Source organism: Passer montanus, unplaced genomic scaffold, assembly GCF_014805655.1.
Source record: "Passer montanus isolate IOZ18808 unplaced genomic scaffold, ASM1480565v1 scaffold43, whole genome shotgun sequence".
In the NCBI taxonomy this organism is placed as follows: Eukaryota; Metazoa; Chordata; class Aves; order Passeriformes; family Passeridae; genus Passer; species Passer montanus.
This window is the reverse complement of record NW_024369151.1, coordinates 4,945,749-4,963,850: the sequence shown is the minus strand read 5'-3', so window position 1 is coordinate 4,963,850 and position 18,102 is coordinate 4,945,749. Positions and strand designations below refer to the sequence as shown.

Sequence of the window (18,102 nt, the reverse complement as noted above, 5' to 3'; positions counted from 1 at the left end):
AAACAAAACTGTGGAAAGAATCAAACACCTGGAGTGTTTTAGGAGGGAGCTTGGGCCCTGAGGGCAGCACCTGGCTCGGTGTGGTCAGTCCCCTGCCTTAGGCAGTGTGGGAATAGCTGACAGCCTGTCTAATTTGGACAGGCCTCTCCATCCCTAATCCCCTCCCTCCTCAGGTTCCAGGTAATAACATGCTTTCAGTGAAAAAAAACAGAGTGAAAGTGAGTGAAAGGTGAAGTGTCTGTCTGCGGCAGGAAGTGAGAGATTGAAAGTGTTAAAAGAGCTTTAGGGTGGGTAATAGCAGGAGATTTGTGAAAAGGATCTGGAGGAAAAGCCCTTTTCCAAAGGAATTGTATAATCTCTGGTAGCTCAGTGTTTCACGCTCAAGGATTGCCTTCAGGATCTGCCATCAGAGGAGAGGATTTGCTGCTCTCTTCTGTAGATGAGCACTACAGGAACCCTCCCCACGCCGCTATTCTAAATCTTCTTTGAAGGGATGCTCCTCTCCTCCTAGCGAGTGGCAGGGCTGTGCCTGCTTTGTGACACACATTTGCAGAAAAAATCAGGAATAAAAAGAGGAGCAGAAAGCACCTGCCATGGAGGGATGCCCCTCGAAATCCCAGTGTCCCCAGAGCCAGGGGCTGGGGAGAGGGATCCAGAATGATGCTGGGAGAGGAAACATGCCCCACTTGTAGATCTGTGGGGTGCTCAGCTGCAGGCACAGCTCTTTTGGCAGCAGGAAGGATAGAAAGGGTTTCAGTGGAAATGATCTTTATTGGCAAGCGCAGCTTAGCTGAAATCAACCCATTTTGTGGGAACACGTAGGAAACTATTGATGGGAAGAAAAATCAGAACCATTCATTTTGACCTTCAGAGGATAATTTTTTCTTCCAAAGCATTTAATTTCAACAAATTGTTCAGTTTAGTTTTGACATTACCACTCAAATTGATGTCATTTTAATCTTCCATGCATGTGAGCTGCTGGTTCCTGGCTGTACCTTGGCAGTGCTGGGCACCCAAAGCACCTTTCCATGGCACAGAAAAAGGAATCATTCCCCATTGATGATTCTGAAAGCCTTCTCCAGCAAATTTGGGATGAACAAGAGGATTTGGAGATGAAAACACATCTGAAAGCACCACAATTTCCTGTGGAAGAGAAATTGTACTTTCCAAGCACTCTGAGTCAGCAGTGCAGAGAGAGCCTGACCCTCCCTGCTCAGCCTTTCTGATCCAGCCTCTCAGAAACAGCAATAAATATATACATTAGGCAATTTATTCCGTGTTTTGCATTTGTAGGACACTTTTGATGTGAAAAGGAGCTTAGCTTTAAATTCGTGTGACCTTGACATGCCTAAAGTTAAGCTGCTCTTTAAATCTGGGTAGAATTGGGACCTGTTAGTGGTCCACACACCCCCACTGTGTCCTGCTGATGTTCCCCTGGCAGGAGAGGGTGGTCTGGCAGCTGATTGCATTGATCTGAGGTGGCAGCAGACCTGTGCCAATGTAGAGCGGTGGTAGCTGCAGCACACAGCATTTGCAGCCTCGCTCTCCAGGGCTGGGACTTCTGCTGCTGTCTGGAAGTTGCAGCAAGGACAACAACTGTTCCCTGTTTCATCCCTGCAGTGCTTTGTGCAGATGAAAAGGTGTGTGAGGCTGCAGAGGCTGCAAAGGCGTGCTCCTTCTCACCCACACCCAGATCCAAGGCTCCTCCTGGGTGGATTTGCAGGGAGCTGGAGGGAGGGATGCTCAGGGCTCACTGCAGTGACAGGGCTCTCCTGGGCTCACCTTTAAAGCAACATCTTTATTTCAGAGACATGTACAAGGGCAAGTTCCCCGTGAGCACAGTGTGTGAGCGAGCTGGACCCAGTGAAGGAGGACTTTGTCACCTTTGGGTGATGCTGTGGATGCTCCTCCTGCACACTGAGGTGAGGCTCCAGGCCTCTGCCCACCCAGCCCTGCCACCAGCAGCTGTAGGCCTGCAGAGACAACTCCCCAGGCTCCCTTTTTAACTCACTTGCTTTCATTTATATTCAAATCAGAGGATAAATGTAGGCAATGCGTGCACTCAGCTCAGGCAAGGCTGCTGCTCCAAAGCAACCACAGAGAAGGTGTTTTATTTTTAAAACAGATAAAGCAAGAGATGAAGACAGGGAGTTCTGCACTCTAACTATCACCTTCTTGTTGCTAATGTTCGCCTGGTCATGAAAACAGAAAGATTTGTAAAAATTATTTGTTTTCCACCACACATGCTGTTTACTTGGCTCCAGCAGGGAAAATAAAGCCAAGGCTTCTGCTGGTGCTTTAAGTCAGTTCCTGTGTCTCATGACCAGGTTTGTAGAGGTGCTCCTGGGGATTTCAACTTCCAATCAGTCTTTATTTGATGATTTAAATAAATGATAAATATGCATATGGAACAATGAAAATATTAATGGAAGAAGGGCAGCCTAAAGGATATATTGATCTCCCTTGAATCAGAGCAGTGCCTGACAGGGCTCTGCTAAGGGAGTGGAGAGCACCCTGCTCAGGGGCAAGCCCTGCAAAAACCCACTGAGCCAGACTCTTAAATGAAGGTGGAAAAGTTGCCAGCACTGTGTGTGGCTCAGTCTCACAGGCTGTGTGCTCTGATAAGGCACATGGGAGCTCACTAACAACCCTCTGCGTTTAGAGCAGAATTTTGCCCTAAAAGATGATCCTGACATTGTTAAAAGTGACGGTGCCCTTTTGCAGGGTGCTTTAAGCACATGTGTGCTGACACCTCCATGTGTTGACCAGGCTGGACTCAGCCTTGTGCCTCAGTCCCCACGGCAGAGTTGTGCTGCCTTGTCTTTTCTGGGCTGTGCCCACCCCAGAGCACACAGAACTGTCAAAACCTACTTAATACACATTGACTTAATGGGAGTTGTGCAGCACAATGCTGCTGGGTGCTTGGAAGGCAAAGTCTGTGCAGAGAATTCATTACTCCTGGATTGCAATTAGTGATAATTAAAAAAAAAAGAGAGAGAGAGAGAAGGTTTTGTATTGAGAGTTATGCTGGATGTCAGAATTAACATCTCATTGAATTATCAAAGCTTTCAAGTAGTGGGTGGTGGAGAGTGGCTTGGGGCTTGCAAATAGGTCAGAGAAAGAGCTGGTTGCTAAATATCTGATAGAAACTTTCCGCTGGGGAAGAAAATCTTGCTGATTTGATGGAATAGGAACAATTCTTGGGAGATTATCTATTCCCTTAAAACTTATGGAAAAAGCAGGCATGGAGGCTGGGCTGCCTGCATGCGACCTGGGCTCCGTGGATTGCTCCCTGGGGACCCCTCCTGCTCACATATGCATTACTCCCCTTCTCATTGCAAAATGAAAACACAAAAAGAAGGGAAGCATGAACATTTTGGTGGCGTGGTGCCAGCCCAGGTCTGCTCTGTGCCTTTGGCAGCTCCAGCTGAACGCCCTTGAAAGCAGCCGCCGGTTTTTTGGGCGCTTGTGTTTTGGGTTCAGCCAGGGATGGTTTGGGTCTGGGCTGTGGAGCACTTGCAACTCTGTGTGACATCAACAGGGGGAGCGGCTGGTCCTGTGGAAGTGTCCCTGCTCCGGGCATGGGACGAGCCATCCTCCACCAGCACCCTCCAGCCCTTTCCCCCGGCATCCCCCAACCCCTTCATCCAGCATCCCCCAACCCTGTCACCTGGCATCCTCCATCCCCTTCATCCAGCATCCTCCATCCCCTTTGCCCAGTGTCTTCTGGCAGCCTTCTCCTGGCAGCTTGAGGGGCTGGCAGTGGTTTTCACCTAGGTGGGAATTCATTTTCCACCCCTGCTGCCACTAGGATGTGGCATTACCTGGAAGGCTCTGTGTTGTGTGTACCCACAAAGAGACTAAATTTTGTTGCTGTTGTTCTTTGTACTGATTCTCATAATAAGTCAGCACTGAAATCAGCCAGCTGGGCAGGTGGAGTCTCTGTTTTTGCATGTGATCCCACCTCCAAGAGGTGTCCAATCCTTTTTCATGGGTCCTGCTGGGTTAAAGATGCCCAAGAACCTCTCACACTGCCAGGATCTTCCTGTCTCCCTCCTTTGTTGGAGTGACAGCAGATGATAAAGAGATGAAGGACTGACATGCTTAATCTGCTCCTCCCAAGCAGAGGTGAGAATGTAATATTTTGGGAACCAGATGAGCAGATCTGGCAGCCTGTGCTGTGCTGGCCCTTGTGGGGAGCAGCCCTGAGCTGAGAGGTGGGCACAGGATCCATCCTTTGGCTCCTGAGGCTGTGCAACTCCTATTTCAAGCTAAGGAATTTCTTTGTTCCAGGCAACTCATCCCTTAATCTTTCCTCTGCTTGGTTTCTTCATCCTGTTCCCGTAGACAACAACCTTGTGTGAACTGCTGGAGGAGACAGTGGCTCAGCAAACCCTCCTGCCTCCCTGCCAGCTGTGTTCCCCCGATCACAGGGACCCTCTGCTCCCGTGGGGAGTGACAGGCTGGCAGCGATTATGGAAAGCAGATCTCAGAAGAGTTTGTCTCTGTGGGGGAAACGGCGCAGCAGAGCTGCTGGGGAATAATAATTGTATTATTATGCAGGAATAAAGTCCTGTTTATTTCTGAGAAGGGGATGGGTGTGGGGGAAGAGCAGTGAGCGACTGCAGAACAATTATCCCATAGCAGCTATGCTGGGCAGCGTTTCCCTTGAAGGCAACTCCTAAATATTGTGCTAGAGAAGGACCGGCAGCCTGGACCATGTGGTGGGAGAAGGTGGGGCTGTCCCATCCCAAAGGACACTCCTCAGCATCCATTGCTCCTGCGGGAACGAGAGATGATGCAAAACACTCACCTGGCAGTGCCACACACCTGCGGGCAGGGCCGGGCAGCCGAGAGCCACCAAGCTCCTGGTGCTCTGCACCTTCCCGCAGTGGGATGAGCTGGGATGTTCAGGGATGTGTAGAGATGTGTGGGGATGTGCAGGAAGGTGTAGGGATGTGTAGTGATGTGCAGGGATGTGTAGAGATGTGTGTGGATGTGCAGGGATGAGCTGGGATGTGCAAGGATGTGCAGAGATGTGTAGGGCTGTGCAGGGATGTGTAGAGATGTGTGGGGATGTGCGGGGATCTGCGGGGATGCTGCTGCTGCTGTCCTGCGGCTCTGCCCAGCCCGCCCAGCTCCTCCAGCACATCCCAGCCTTGCTTCCACGTGCCTTTGTGTTGATCAGAGCGGCGTTTTCCCCCAGCGCCGGGCTGGCAGCGCATTCCTGCCTCGCTCCACCACGCGTGAGCCGGCGATCACCCACTCGGGCTCCGTGAAGAATTAATATCCGTGTCACTGTGCTTCCTCTGCCCCGCTGCCGATCGCTCCTCAGGGACCGGGGCTCCGGCCAAGGTCCCAGCCGGGGCGGCCCGGCAGCCTGGGGGCCGCAGGTGTCATTGTCCCTGCGGAGGAGCCGCACAAAGGGAGCGGCCCGGCCGCGGGCCCGGCGCTGGGCGAGGCGGGCGGGGGTGCAGGTGGCTGCCGGGGGGATCGTGCCGCGGGGCGGGGACACCCCCGGCCTGCCGAGCCCTGCAAGGAGCGGCGCTCCCTCCTCAGAGCCGCTTTGTGTCCCCATACCGCTCACCGGCGCCTTCCTCGTTGTTTCCCAAAACTGAGGCCGGGGAGGATGGGGGAAAATTTGATTTTTTTTTTAATGAAAATTTTAAGCATAACAAAAAGTGAAAGCCTTTAAAACCCTGTTTTCTCACAAATCGAGCGCACACACCCCCCTAAGAAAGGCAGGCGAGGGCCCGCCCGCCGCCGCTGCCGGGGGCACGGCAGCTCCGGCCCGGCGCCCCTCACGCCCGCACAATGCCGCCCCCTGAGCGCCCGCGTCAATGAGCGAGTGCATGGCGGAGCCCCGCGCCGCACCATGAGGCGCCGGCCGAGCACCGCGCTCGCCCTGCTGTGCCTCGCCGCCCTCCTGGCCGCCGCCCGGAGGAGGAGGAGGAGGAGGAGGCGGTGGCGGAGGAGGAGGAAGAGGAGCAGCAGCAGCAGGAGGAGGAGGAGGCTGCGGACAGCGGCCCCGCAGGTGAGCAGCCCGCGCGGGTCCGCGGCGAGGCGGTGTCAGCGGGGCCACCGGCGGGGAGCGGGACGGGGCTGCGCCCCATCCTCCGCTGGGTGGACAAAGGGGCGGCGGCTGCCCGGGCCCCTCCGGCTGCGGCGACCCCCGTGCGGGGCGGGCGAAGGGAGCTCCGCGCTGCGGGACCTCCCGCGCATCGCCCGGCCCGGCCCGGCCTCCCCGCGGGGCCCGTGCGGGGCTGCCGAGCCGGGATGCGGTCTAGCAGAAGCGCCGTGCCTAGCCCGTGCCTAGCCCGTGCCTGTTACCGCGGCTTTTGGGGAGCACGGGGCAGGTGCTGGTCCAGGCTTCCCGGAGCGTCCTTCAGGCAGTGGTCCCTGGCGTGCGCTGTGATCCCGGTGGAGGAGATGCAGACAGGTCCTTCCCATCACCTTCCATCCAGGCGGCGTCCAGCAGGGTGGGTGCTGGCCTCGGCATCCCCCGATGGGACTTTGGAGGTCGAGTTGCTCCACAGCCATCAAGCATCCCTGGTGTCCTACCTCGACGTGCTGGCAGCAGAGAGAGAGCAGGGTTGGGGATGACTTGGGGTCACCAGAGCCTGTGATCTCCCTGGTGTCAGGAGGTGTATTTGCAGCTCAGTGGGTGCTGGGGTGCTCACATAGCATCTGATGGGTGTGCAAGGGCAGAAACGAGCCCCAGCTCCATCTGTGCTGGGAATGATGTCTCAGTGCAGCCTGTGCGAGGCCTCATCCTGCCCCTGTGGTGGTCGGGGCTTACACAGAGCTGAGGAAGGTGCTATGGCAACAGGAGTGAGTGGAATTATCAGTGTAGGGTGTGAGGAGCAGAGGGGTGAAGAGTGGGAGGGCTGTGCTCTCAGGTGAAGCTCCTTCTGGGTGTAGCACGCACTGAGCACTGGTCACTCACTGGGGGTGAAACACTGATGCTCTTCAAAGTTGAGACTTTACTTATAGACTAAATAGGCAAAACTGCTGGACTCCAAGGATGGAGCTTTGTCCACTTATTTACTAGAGAATTTGGCTTCACTCTGCAGCTCTGAAGCTATATCTTCAGACACATGCAAATACTATAGCACTGATTCTTTCCTGTTTTATATTTATTTTTTCTCTTTGCCTGGAAGATGTTTAGCTTAAGTACGTTGAGCTTCCTCTGATGTGAAAGGGATGCAGTCTGTTCTGGTAGTGTTAGCAGTCTGAACAAGGGGATTAATCAACTTTTTTTCATTTGGTTAGAAATAAAATTGACTGAAGATCTGGAGTCAATTGTTTTCCAGACTTTAATTTGCTTTTTTCTGTTGAGTTTTCTCTCTTTGCTTTTTCTGGAAGAAACAGAATGGCTTAAGATTGGGAATTGCTGATAAAGGTAGGATGAGTTGAGTGTTCTTAAAGCAAAAGCAATTGTTTCTCTTGTGCCTGATGAGATAGAATGGACTGAGCAGCTCAGTGCAGCACAGTGTGACCCTCTGAGTGCCAGCCAGGGGATCCACATACACATCCCAAGCTTCCTCCAGCACATTTCCCTCTCTGACCCCTGTGTTGTGTTTGTTTCCATTGGTACCCATTGGCTCTGGGTCTCCTACCCTGAGCTCCAATGGCTTCACCAAGAGCATCCTGCTCCTGCAGGCAGAGTGACAAGTGCATGAGGTGGCTGGTTTAGCAGTGGCTTTGGGATGCTCCCAGATGGAGGATGCTTACATAACATCCTCTGTCTTCTGCCATTGGAGCTGTCAGGGATGGAAGTCTGGGGAATTTTGTGTCTAATCCCTGTGCTCCCATGGGCTGCCCTCACCCCTGTGCTTCGTTTTTCCCTTAGGAGAAGGGAGCATTGAGGATGAGCACTCCCCATGCCACCCCTGCGTGTGCTGAGTCTGTATTCTGGAGGCCAGCAGCACCCTTTGAAGTTTTAACGTGCTAATTATTAATGGCTACAGCCACTTAATCACAAAATTGCTCTCTGGTGCCTTTCCACTGTGGTGGTGATGGCCAGGGCAGGAGCACACGGGCAGATCATGTCTTCTGCAAGAAGGAGGTTGTCAGTCCTGAGTGTGACAGGTGGAGATGAGCCCTGGCTGAGGGGGGATTTCGGGTGTGCTCCAGGGCTGGGTGGGTTTAGGGCACCTCGGACAGCATCAGGAGCAGCTGCTGGGCTTGGCAGCACCCCCTGTGTGATGGGGGAGCCTGGGCTGGTGTTGGGGGTGGATGATACAGCCGTGCTCTGTGTGGGAGCTGCTCTCTGTGGGTTTTGTGGGGTTTTCTGTGCTGCCCCATCTGCTGTGAGTTGTGCAGAGGTTTGCTCTCAAAGGCTGTTAAGCACCAAAGCCACAGCAAAGCCAGTGGACATAATGGGCTTAGCTGAAACCCTCCGTTTGCTTTAACTCAAGCATGTTTTCAACATCACTTTTCCAACTCAGTAGGTAATTAATGCATTATGTGCTCTGTTGCATTAATCAAATGGGCCTTTTCTCATGCACATTATTAGAAAGGCTTCCCTTAATGTTCGTAGCATTATCACTGATAAGAGGTTGGTGTGAGAGGCCTCAGGGCCAGTGGTGTTCAGAGCTACCAAGATTTCAATTCTGACTTTGGTGCATTTCTCATTCTGATTTAGGAAGCACTTCAGTTTTCCTCGAGCTGCCTGCTTGCTCTGTTCTTGTCCTCCTCCTTTTCCCGGTTTCATGATGTTTATTTTTCTTTCCAAGCCTGTGATCATGTTAAAATCCTGGATTTTGTTTCTAAGGGAAGTAAATTGCTAATCCTTATGTTTGTGGAGACAAGCTTAACGTGTCCCCCGCCTTATCACCAAAGCCTTCAGCACCCACCACAGAGACTCTGCCTCTTCCTTTTATCCCCAGCAGTCTCATTTTAAGCAGGAGCTTGAGCTTTGCTGTGGAATCTGGCTTGGGAATTGCTGCTGCTCGGGTGGATGCTTGTGTTGGAGCAGAGATGCAGGTGCTGTGGCCAGCATGGTCCTGGTAGGACTTTCCCTGCCTACAAAACAAAAATGCTCATTTCCACATGGTTCTTAGGGCAGTGTTGAGTAACATGGGTGTCTTTGAAGGACATTTTGTTCTGACTCTCCTCCAGCCGCATGCAGAGCAGGTGGGTGGGCTGAAAAACCCAATATCCTCTCACAGCCTTGCTGTGCTGGGTCAGCAGGAGAGCTGCACCCAAACCCGGGTATGGTGTCTTTACTTCTCTCCTCTGCAGTGTTCTGTCATGCCTCAGCTGCCTTCCTGGGTCACCAGCTCCCAGAGGTGACTTTGGGTCTGACTCCTCACCTCTGCACCACGCAGGAGGGGACAAGGAGCAATTTCTGCTGCAGCCACAGGGCCGGAAATGCAGGTGGCTTGGAGCATTAACCACGGAAGGTGTCACACAGAAATGTGTGAAAGCTGAGTCAGTGACTGATGGGTCCCCAGCCGACAGCGTGGGGCCACCTCGGGCTGGGGTGCTGCTGCTCGATGGAGGAGGTGCAGCCAGAGCCCCTCCATGGGGGTGGCTGCAGCTTTGTGTGGGATTAGCTGATGGGTTTAGCTTGTGAAGAGGAGCCTGGCAAATCCCTGGGGGCGTTGGGATGACCTGGGTGATGGCTGGGCACAGGTGAGGTGACAGGTTGGGGAGGGGACTGGTGAGTGCTGGCTTCATCCAGCTGGAGAGGTGGAGGGTTTTGCTTTTGAGCAGGGCATGTGGAGAAAGGTCTGTACATCCCTTTCTGGCAGAAGGTGTGGTGAGGACAGGTTTGGGGGGTCCCCACAGCACTTAGAGTGTTGTAGAGGAAAAACTGGTCCAGGCCATGGAGCCATCAGCAGCCAGACCCTGCCACACTGGGCCTGTGCCCCTCGAGGGGTTGGGAGCTCTCAAATCCTGCTAGGACAGAAACAGCCGAGCTGTTGAAGGTAGTTTCAGGATCTTGTGCCATCATCCCTTTTGTAGCTCTGGGTGACTCCTCCTCTCCTCTCATGCAGCCATTAGATCCTTTGGAAGAAGTCTTCCCATCTGTGTATGGGTCCCCCTGCTCTGCCTCTGACCCTGTGGGGGACAAGCAGGAGCAGCCAGGGAGGGTGAGCTGGAGCTTTCCTCCTGCTCATTACTTGGGAAGGCAGCTTAAGCCTTGCTTGTTTGAGGGCTCAGGATTGTGTTCCATGTGGTTACAGAGATAACTTGTGTTCAAGGTGCTAGCAGGATTTAAATTTATTTAAAGAAATGGAAATGAAGGCATGGATGTGAAAGCTGAGGATAAGGAGGATGGTCTTGTTCCTCAGGATCAGCACGGGAGCAGCCAGAGCAGAGAGTGCCTTTTTTTTCAATGAAATAATAAGTTTGTATCTTTGAGCTTTAAATAAAGACATGTTACCCAGAGCAGAAAATGTCACTCCCTTGCCTTCCTGCCTGCCTCCACGTTCCCATCTGAATCATTCTTGAATCAGATGCATCCAACTGTCCTGACTCAAGATTGAGATTCTGGGACTTAGCAATGCTCATGAAAATCAGGATATTTCTTGGAGGATCTGTAGAGAATTGAGGGTCTTGTTTGTTAGCTTCTCTCTGCTGGGATTTTGCTTTTTGTTTTTATTTTTAACAGTAGCTAAGATTCAGACATATCACCACTGAGGTGCCACTTGGAAAATGGCACCACCTCTGTGAGGTGATGTTATTTACCTGGCTGCTGTTGGTCATACCCAAACACCAGCCTGTGGGGAGGCAAAGGTGCTGGAGCACTGAAACAAGTGGTTTGTCTGAGGCTGTGTGGTGGCAATGTCCCAGTCCCTTTGCTCCTGGCCCTGCGAGGGTGGCTGGGACAGGTGGGACGGTACTGGAGTGTCACCAGAAAAACTCTTGTGACACAGACTAGCATTTGTCCAGGGTACAAAGGTTGTGCCTGTCCAGACAGCTGGGAAATGTGTGGGTAAGTGTGGGATGGGCTTCCTGGACAGTGGCTGGTTCTGCCCTTGGAGCATCTTCCTGGTGGTGATGCCTGCTACCCCTGGGGCACCCTGACCCTGCCTGGCTGTGCCACAGGGACAGGACTGCTGTAGTCAGGGAGCGATGGTGTCAAGGGCTGCACCGAGGTGTGACCCCATCCCTGAGGGGACTGTGGTCCTTGTGCCACTCCAGTGTGGCCCTGCAGGTGGCTGGGATCCTGGGGTCTGCCCACCTGGGTGGCACTGATGGGCATTGAGCCTATGGCAATGATGGTGGGCATTGTGAGGACAGGGACATCCAACACATCCCATGCCCCACAGCTGTGGGCACAGGAACACAGAACAAGCTGTTCCTGAGGAGCTGAGGTGCTGGATGCAAAGTTCTGCTGAAGTCAGGGGAAAGACTCCAGAGGGTTTTGACGAGAGCCCTATGAATACCCAGGGCTGAGGCTCTGCGAGCTGGTGACATTTGTGGAGCTAATGCCAGCTGACTGTCAGGGAGTGCTGCTGATCTGAGGTGCTGCCTGGTGCTTCCAAGAAGCAGCAGAGCTCTTCGTGGTGGTGTGATGCATCTGCCAGCTTTGGGAATAAACCTGTGCCAAGGCCGGGTGCTGAAGGCTGGGATCCTTTTACAGCCGTCTGGCTGGAAGGGAAGGCTCCTTCTGCTTTACCGCTGACGAGCACTTAAAAAAATCAAACAAAAAAATGTTGGGGAGCTGGATTTTTGTACAGCACCTTGACTGCACCTGAGACTTCACTGACTCTTGGATGAGGATGGAGCGAGGGCTTGGACTTGCTTTCGAAGTCCTGGAAAGCCACAGGCTGTGTTGCCCTGGCAGGTGCTGCATGTCTGAGCTCAACAGGGCTGCCTTGTGCAGAGAGGCATTGCTGGGTGGGAGTGGGCCCGGAGGGGCAGAGTCTGGCACTTTATAATTGGTTGGGGATATTAATATATTTTATGAGCTAAAGGCTAGATTGCAATCCCGCCATCTGCCCTGCCTTGGGGAGTCGTGTGTCTCCAGCACCCCAGGAGAACAGAACCACTTGCAATTGAGTCTCATTAAACTGGCTACAACCCAGATTTCTGGTTCACAGGAAATTATTTGCTTTTTAAAAAATTTGTTTTGACTTTTGGGTTGTATCAGACTGAAATGGAATGGTTGTTCTTGCTTTGCTTCTGCTCAAGCTTCCAGTGAGCTCAGTGAGTGTCCTGTGCCTTGAGGCTGCCCTGTAAAATTGTTGTGCCTGGGGCTAAATCCATCCCCAGTGAGGGGTTGGGGGCTGCTGGGTCCCTGCCAGGGGGAAATGCTCCCAAAATCACAGCAGGGCTTGTCTGGAAGGGTCTTTTATTGGATTAAAGCTTGTCAGTCTGGAAGCATTTCCAACAAGACATTCTAGACTTGGAATAATTGAACCTCATTTGTCTGGCAGAGCATTTTCCCCCCTGTTCAATAGGAAGCTTCCCGGTGGTGCTGGTGCTGGCTCGCTGCAGCTGCCACTCCTGGAGGAGCAGGGCAGGCTGTCCCCTGTCCTGCCAGGGTCACTGACTCCCATCCCTGCGTGGAGGGATGCAGGGCGCATGGTCCAGCTTCTGCATCCCAGCTGCCTGCTGTCCTGGCAGCAGCTTGGCTGTCTCCTCTTGTTTTCTCTTGATTCCATGAAGGCAGGGAGGGGGCTGCTGGGTCCGCCTGGTTTCCCGGGATTTTCCCTTGCTGCCTGTGAAGAACAGACCCTCTGAACGCTGCCGAGCGATTGAGCTGCCCAAAGCGGCTCTTTTGTTGGAGGCTGAGTTCCTCCTCTGCCTGCTGCTCATCTGGATCTTCCCATGCACAATTCCCCTCACCCTGTGTCCCCAAGGTGCAGCAGGGTCGGGGTGCCAGCCCCCGGGTTTGGCAGAGCTCTGCTCCAGCCCTTCGGGGCTTTCTCCCCTGCCCCGGCTCTGGAAGTGATTTTGGAGGTCTCCGCTCCTCATTCACACACACGGGTCCTGTTTCAGTGAATGAGGAGCTTCCCCGGAGCTGCATGAACTAATGCAAAGCCTCAGTTTGGTCTTGTGCTGCTTAAAGGAGGATTTTTCTTTTTTTTTTTTTAATGTATTTCTGAACACCTGCTGTATGAATTAAAATTTGCCTTGTAAATGTAACCGATTCAGAGTCTGAGCATGAGCGATGGGCGTTTGCTTTTTGCCTGGAAAAAGAAAAAAGCAAAAAGCCTTGAAGGTTTTTTTTTTTTTTCTTCTGGCAACTTGGTATTAAAGCAGAGAAGCCAAGACACTTCTTTTTTAACCATTTTAAATTCAGTTGCCCCCTGTTCTTATAAATAAGCCCCCAGAAACATGACGAGGCAAGCATCCCTGCTATTTATAGCTCTGCTCCACACGCCTGTTTTAAAAATTGGGCAGCTAAATGGCTCTGCAGCCTTTCAGCAAAAGGCCTAATGACACAGGCATTTTCTATGCATGGATGGGTGGGTGTTTAAAGGCTGTTGGTGCTGAGCCCTCACCCTGAGCAGGCAGGATGGTTTTTGCAGCAGGGAGTTTTTCTCCTGGGCAAAGGGAGCCCCTTGGCACTGCCCCAAGCCTGGAGAAGGGGCTCTGGTGGGCTGCACCCCATGGCTCACCCCTGCTCCAGCCACCGGGGATGCTCCCAGCAGGGTCAGCCCTCCCACCTGTCCCCCACACCTTGGTCCTTCTAGGGGTTACAACTAGACATTGATATTCCCCAAGTTGTTTGGGTATTTTTTAAATAATTTGTTGAGGCTGCATTAACCTTTCATTCTTTTTTTTTATTTTTTTCTCCCTTGTGGCATCACCTCCCTCTAATGACGAGGCTCCTGGTAACCTTTACCCGTTTAACTGGTCATGCCACTTCTCAGATGAATCTGCTTTATTCCTGGCAAATTATACAGCCACAGTTTTCAGGCAGCTTTACTCTATTTTGACTGACTGGCTGACTATATTAACTGATAGTGCTGCTTGGGCTGCTTTGATCCTGTATTATTTATGGAAATGATGGCACATAACTCTGTGTAGCTGATTAATGCTGCGTGTATTTTTAATATGCTAGTGCTCCTGTTTGATCTGTGCTAAATGATTATTCTCTGATGTGTTCCTGGGTTCATTTTGGCTCTTTATGAAAAGGAGATTGAAATGGACTGTTTGTTTTGTTGCCTTTTTTTTTCCTCCCAGTGGTCTCATGGTGGGCTGCTTTTTCAGCTTTCACAGGTCGTTTTCCCCAGCAGGGCTCTGCCTGCCACATGGAGCACTTACACTTCATTGCTATTAATTTGAGCACTTTGTTGGTGACATTACTCTAAATTCATCCCTGTGTGCGCAGTTGTGGGAAATTTTGAGAAGATACACGGTGGAAAAACAACCTTTTAGGTGATGCTCAATCCTTTTGTACAATTGCTGAATGAGACTGTGACTGTCACCGAATGGAACTCGGGTCCAGCAACACCTGAATGAGAAGAACACCAGTCTGAAATGTCAGGGATGTAATGAATATTTTCTGTGCCTTGTCACAGGATGGCTGGGACTGGTTGATATTAAGAAGATGACTTTAATTGCCAGGGATGTGTGTGCTCAACCCACAGCTTCCTCTCCTGCAGTGCGAGATGTGGTCGTGGCTGGGGAGGGATCTGTGGGCAAAGCTGGTGTTCCATCCCAGGAAATACCCACTGCCTCAGTGGTGCTGACGTGCAGGAGGGAGGCTGGTGTCCTTCATGCCTCCTCCAAAATCCACCCCCAGCACTAGATGTGGCTGGCGGGTGGAAACCAGGAGCTTGTTCCAGGAGAACCATCTGTGAGCTGGAGGATCAGCATTTCCCCTTCCCAGGGGCCTAGGGAAGGGAAGGAAGTTGATGATTTTTTTAATAGATATTTTTTTCTCCTACCTTTTGTAATAACTGCTCATTTTCATGGCATAGCCAAGGGTTGTCTCCAAAGCTCTGCCCTCACCCTGCACGTGGTCAGATCTGCCTTCTCCCTGGGCTTGCTGTGTTCCAGCAATAACAGGTTTGTGAGGATGCTTTCATGAGCAGTGCTGTAAAGGTGCAAAAGCAATGCTCAAAACCTTCAAATGAAAGCTGTCCTTCCCCTCCTCTGAACAGTCCTTTTTGTCAAAATCAGCAAAACATATATCTTTCTGCAAAAGTTTCCTTTTCCTTTAATGGGCTTTCATTGAAAGCAGTTTAAACTCGATGTTCTGTTCCTTCCCTCCAAATTTTTCAAAGCTCCTTGGGCTACAAAAACTTCAATGATTCCATTTACATTCACTCTATTAAAAAAAAAAAAGTATAGGTATATGTGTATATATATATATATTTCTGCTAGCTAAAGCTCTTGCCTTTTATCCCAAAGCAAACATTATAGACTGGGTTTTAGGGTGTTCTTTCTCTGCCCCAAAATAGACATGCTCTCTTGAGCAGTCATGTGGGGGAAAAACCAGGATGAATGCACCATGCTGGGCTCTGAGGGCGCATGCAGGAATTTGGGATTTTTTCCCTACAAAGCCAGCTATCTCCCCAAAACACATCTCGATGGCAGAGGGGTGACTAATGGGGCAGAGGCACCCACACCTTCACAGTGCCAGAGGCTGGGAGCATTCCTGGCTGGGGAAGGGACAGGGAGCTTGCACAGTGCCCCAGCTGGCAGTGCCTGTGGGGTGGGAGGAGGGATTGCCATGCAGCCCTTCCCACCCCAAACTGCAGCCTGGCCTGTGGGGAGCTGGGCTGGGTGCAACAGGAGCCCCAGGAGAGCCCAGGGAGGATGTGCTCCAGTGCTTTGTCCAAGCTGGAAGGTGGTTGGAGTTGGAATGGAGCACGCTGACCTGTTGGCTCCTGCCAGGGCTGGGTGTTTGCTCACTTGCTGCCAGCACAGGTGATGTCTCTGCTGGAGCCTCCCCAGCTTTGTGCTCTGCCCTTCCCTGCCATGGCCAGTGGGTTTTTTTCCCAGTCCCAGTACTTGAGGAAGGATCTGGGGGGAATTTGCCATGTTTTCCAGCTCCCAGCACTCCCTCCCTCCCTGTGCACATCCATGTCACGTTGAGATCTGCCCTGTGGGGTTTTCCAGCAGTGCCCCCCCATTCCCAGCAGGGCTGGGGTGCCCCAGTTTGGGTCTGGGGAGCTGTTGGGCTGCGTGGCTGGCTCAGCATCCCCTGGGCCACAGGGCCAGCTGGCACAGGGAGCAGATGGGGAGGTGGAGCTGGGTGCTTGGCCAGGTTTCAGGCTATGATAAAGCAAAGTGACGTAGAAAACTAAATACCTGTTATTGGAGAAAGGCAAACAGAGCCTTCACCTGCCCCCAGCCTTGCTGCCTTCAAGGGCAGGCTGCACGCCTGGCATGGAGCTCCCTGGAGAAGATGTTCTCTTATTAATGTGCTTGCTTTGTCTTGTTGAGAAATCCAAGTTTGACTCCAGATAATGAATGGCAAACATTTATCTGGTCTTAACTGTTTTATTCTGAGCGTTTTCTTCCTCCTAGAAGTTTACAGTGAGTTGTTGACAGCGTGCCCTTTGACGTGGATTAGTGCTGACACCTGGCAGTTGGATCTTCCCATCCTTTTCACATCTTGCTTGTTCCTTTTTAAGGGAGGCTTTTGTACATGTCTAATCCATTTAAAATGAAAGATAAACAACAAATGGACCAGTCTCTGAAGCGACAGTTGCAGGGGTGGTACTGACTTCCCTGCGGAAGGCAGCGAGCTGTGTTTGGGATGGATGGAATGACAGGAGAGAGCCTTCCCCCCCAGCAGCTCAGTTTGGTGTCAGGGGATTCCTGGAGCAGTGGCTCTCCCTGATTTTTGGTTTATAGACCCCTTACAAGCTTTCCAGGGGGTGTGTGGATGTGTGAACTTGAGTTCAAGTTCAGGGACTGGGGAATTTATGCTCTCCTCTCTGCTTCGCCACCCATGGTTTTGTGGTCCCTCTGAGAGGATCCCCTGTGCCCACTGTCAGGATGTACATGAGCTTTGTACATGAACTTTGCGTCAGAGCTGGCATCTCCCCCACCTGTGTATCTGTAATTCCAGGTGGTACATTTATATTTTCATTGGATGCAGTATTGGCCCTGTCAGAGTAGAGCCTTAGGGCTGTGGCAGCTCCCTGGTTTGATAGGATTTTGGATGCCTCTTTGCAGGTGGGACTCAGATCCTCCTTTCACCTTGTTTCTTTCTGACAGCAGAGATGGTGGAAGAGGAGACACTGCCCCTCCTCCTGCAATACCAAAACAGTCATTATGAAGCCCTCAAAAATGAGGAAATGGTCAAGATAGAAATGTCAACAAACCTCTCGTAGCTGACCCATTGGCTGCAGAGGAAGCTCTGTGGTTTTGAGCATTTCTTTGGCTTGGGATCAGGCTTGGTTTTGCCAGCCCCAGACTGAGTGTGCTGCTGTTGCTGAGGGTAATTCCCCCCTGGTGATGCTGGAGGGCTCAGCCCTGGCTCTGCAAATCACTACTTTGCTTTCAGCATCTTGGCTCAGACTTGGTCTCAGCTCGCTGCCTGAGCTGTGGGTGAGATGGGGAGTGCTGCACAGGGAGCCTGAAACCCTTGTGCCTGGCTGCCTCCATCCTTCCCGTCACACTTTTAAGGGTTTTGCCGATTTACAGAGGATTTGGGTGTTTTGTGGGATAGGGCTGTTGTCTGTTGTACTTCCCTGAGTGACCTGCTATTTATTGTGGAGGTTTCAGACAATTGGCTTAAGCTTTAAGTTACTGTTTGTGGTTGCTGGACTTGTGCTGTTTAATGGAAACATTTCCCTTTGGTAGGAGAGCTGTTGCTGGAAATAAACACAGGTAACAAATACCTCATGGCCAAGGCAGGAGCTGGGACAGGATGGAGCTGCAGTGTCCATCCACAGTGGCTAAGGAGAGGGGAGTGAAAAGCTGATGTTCTGCCCTGACTGCAGGGCTTGGGGGCTCCAAGCAGAGCTGAGGGGGAGGCAGGGGCTGGCAGCTGCCCTCAAAGCAGGTGGGCTCTGCCCCTGCTCTTTAAATTCATGCCATGGCTGCAGTTGCTGGAGGAAGTTTTGGAGTACAGCTGAGCTGCACCGTGCTGGCTGCTCCCCTCAGCAAATGATACTGGATCTGCTGCAGTCCCTGTTTCCAGTGATAAGTGATGACTTTCTCCATCCAGGTGTCTTT

General features: G+C 52.0%; 1 protein-coding gene across 1 annotated transcript in view; it reads left to right on the top strand.

Annotated features, from left to right (window-relative positions):
• Positions 1 to 4,719: 4,719 nt before the first annotated feature.
• MEGF9 (multiple EGF like domains 9) overlaps positions 4,720 to 18,102 on the top strand; it is a 45,933-nt gene continuing 32,550 nt past the window's right edge. The window contains exons 1-3 of the mRNA XM_039720345.1: positions 4,720 to 4,734; positions 5,336 to 5,477; positions 5,846 to 6,034. Of these exons, the coding sequence (XP_039576279.1) occupies positions 4,720 to 4,734; positions 5,336 to 5,477; positions 5,846 to 6,034 (346 nt within the window). The remainder of the gene's footprint in view (positions 4,735 to 5,335; positions 5,478 to 5,845; positions 6,035 to 18,102) is intronic.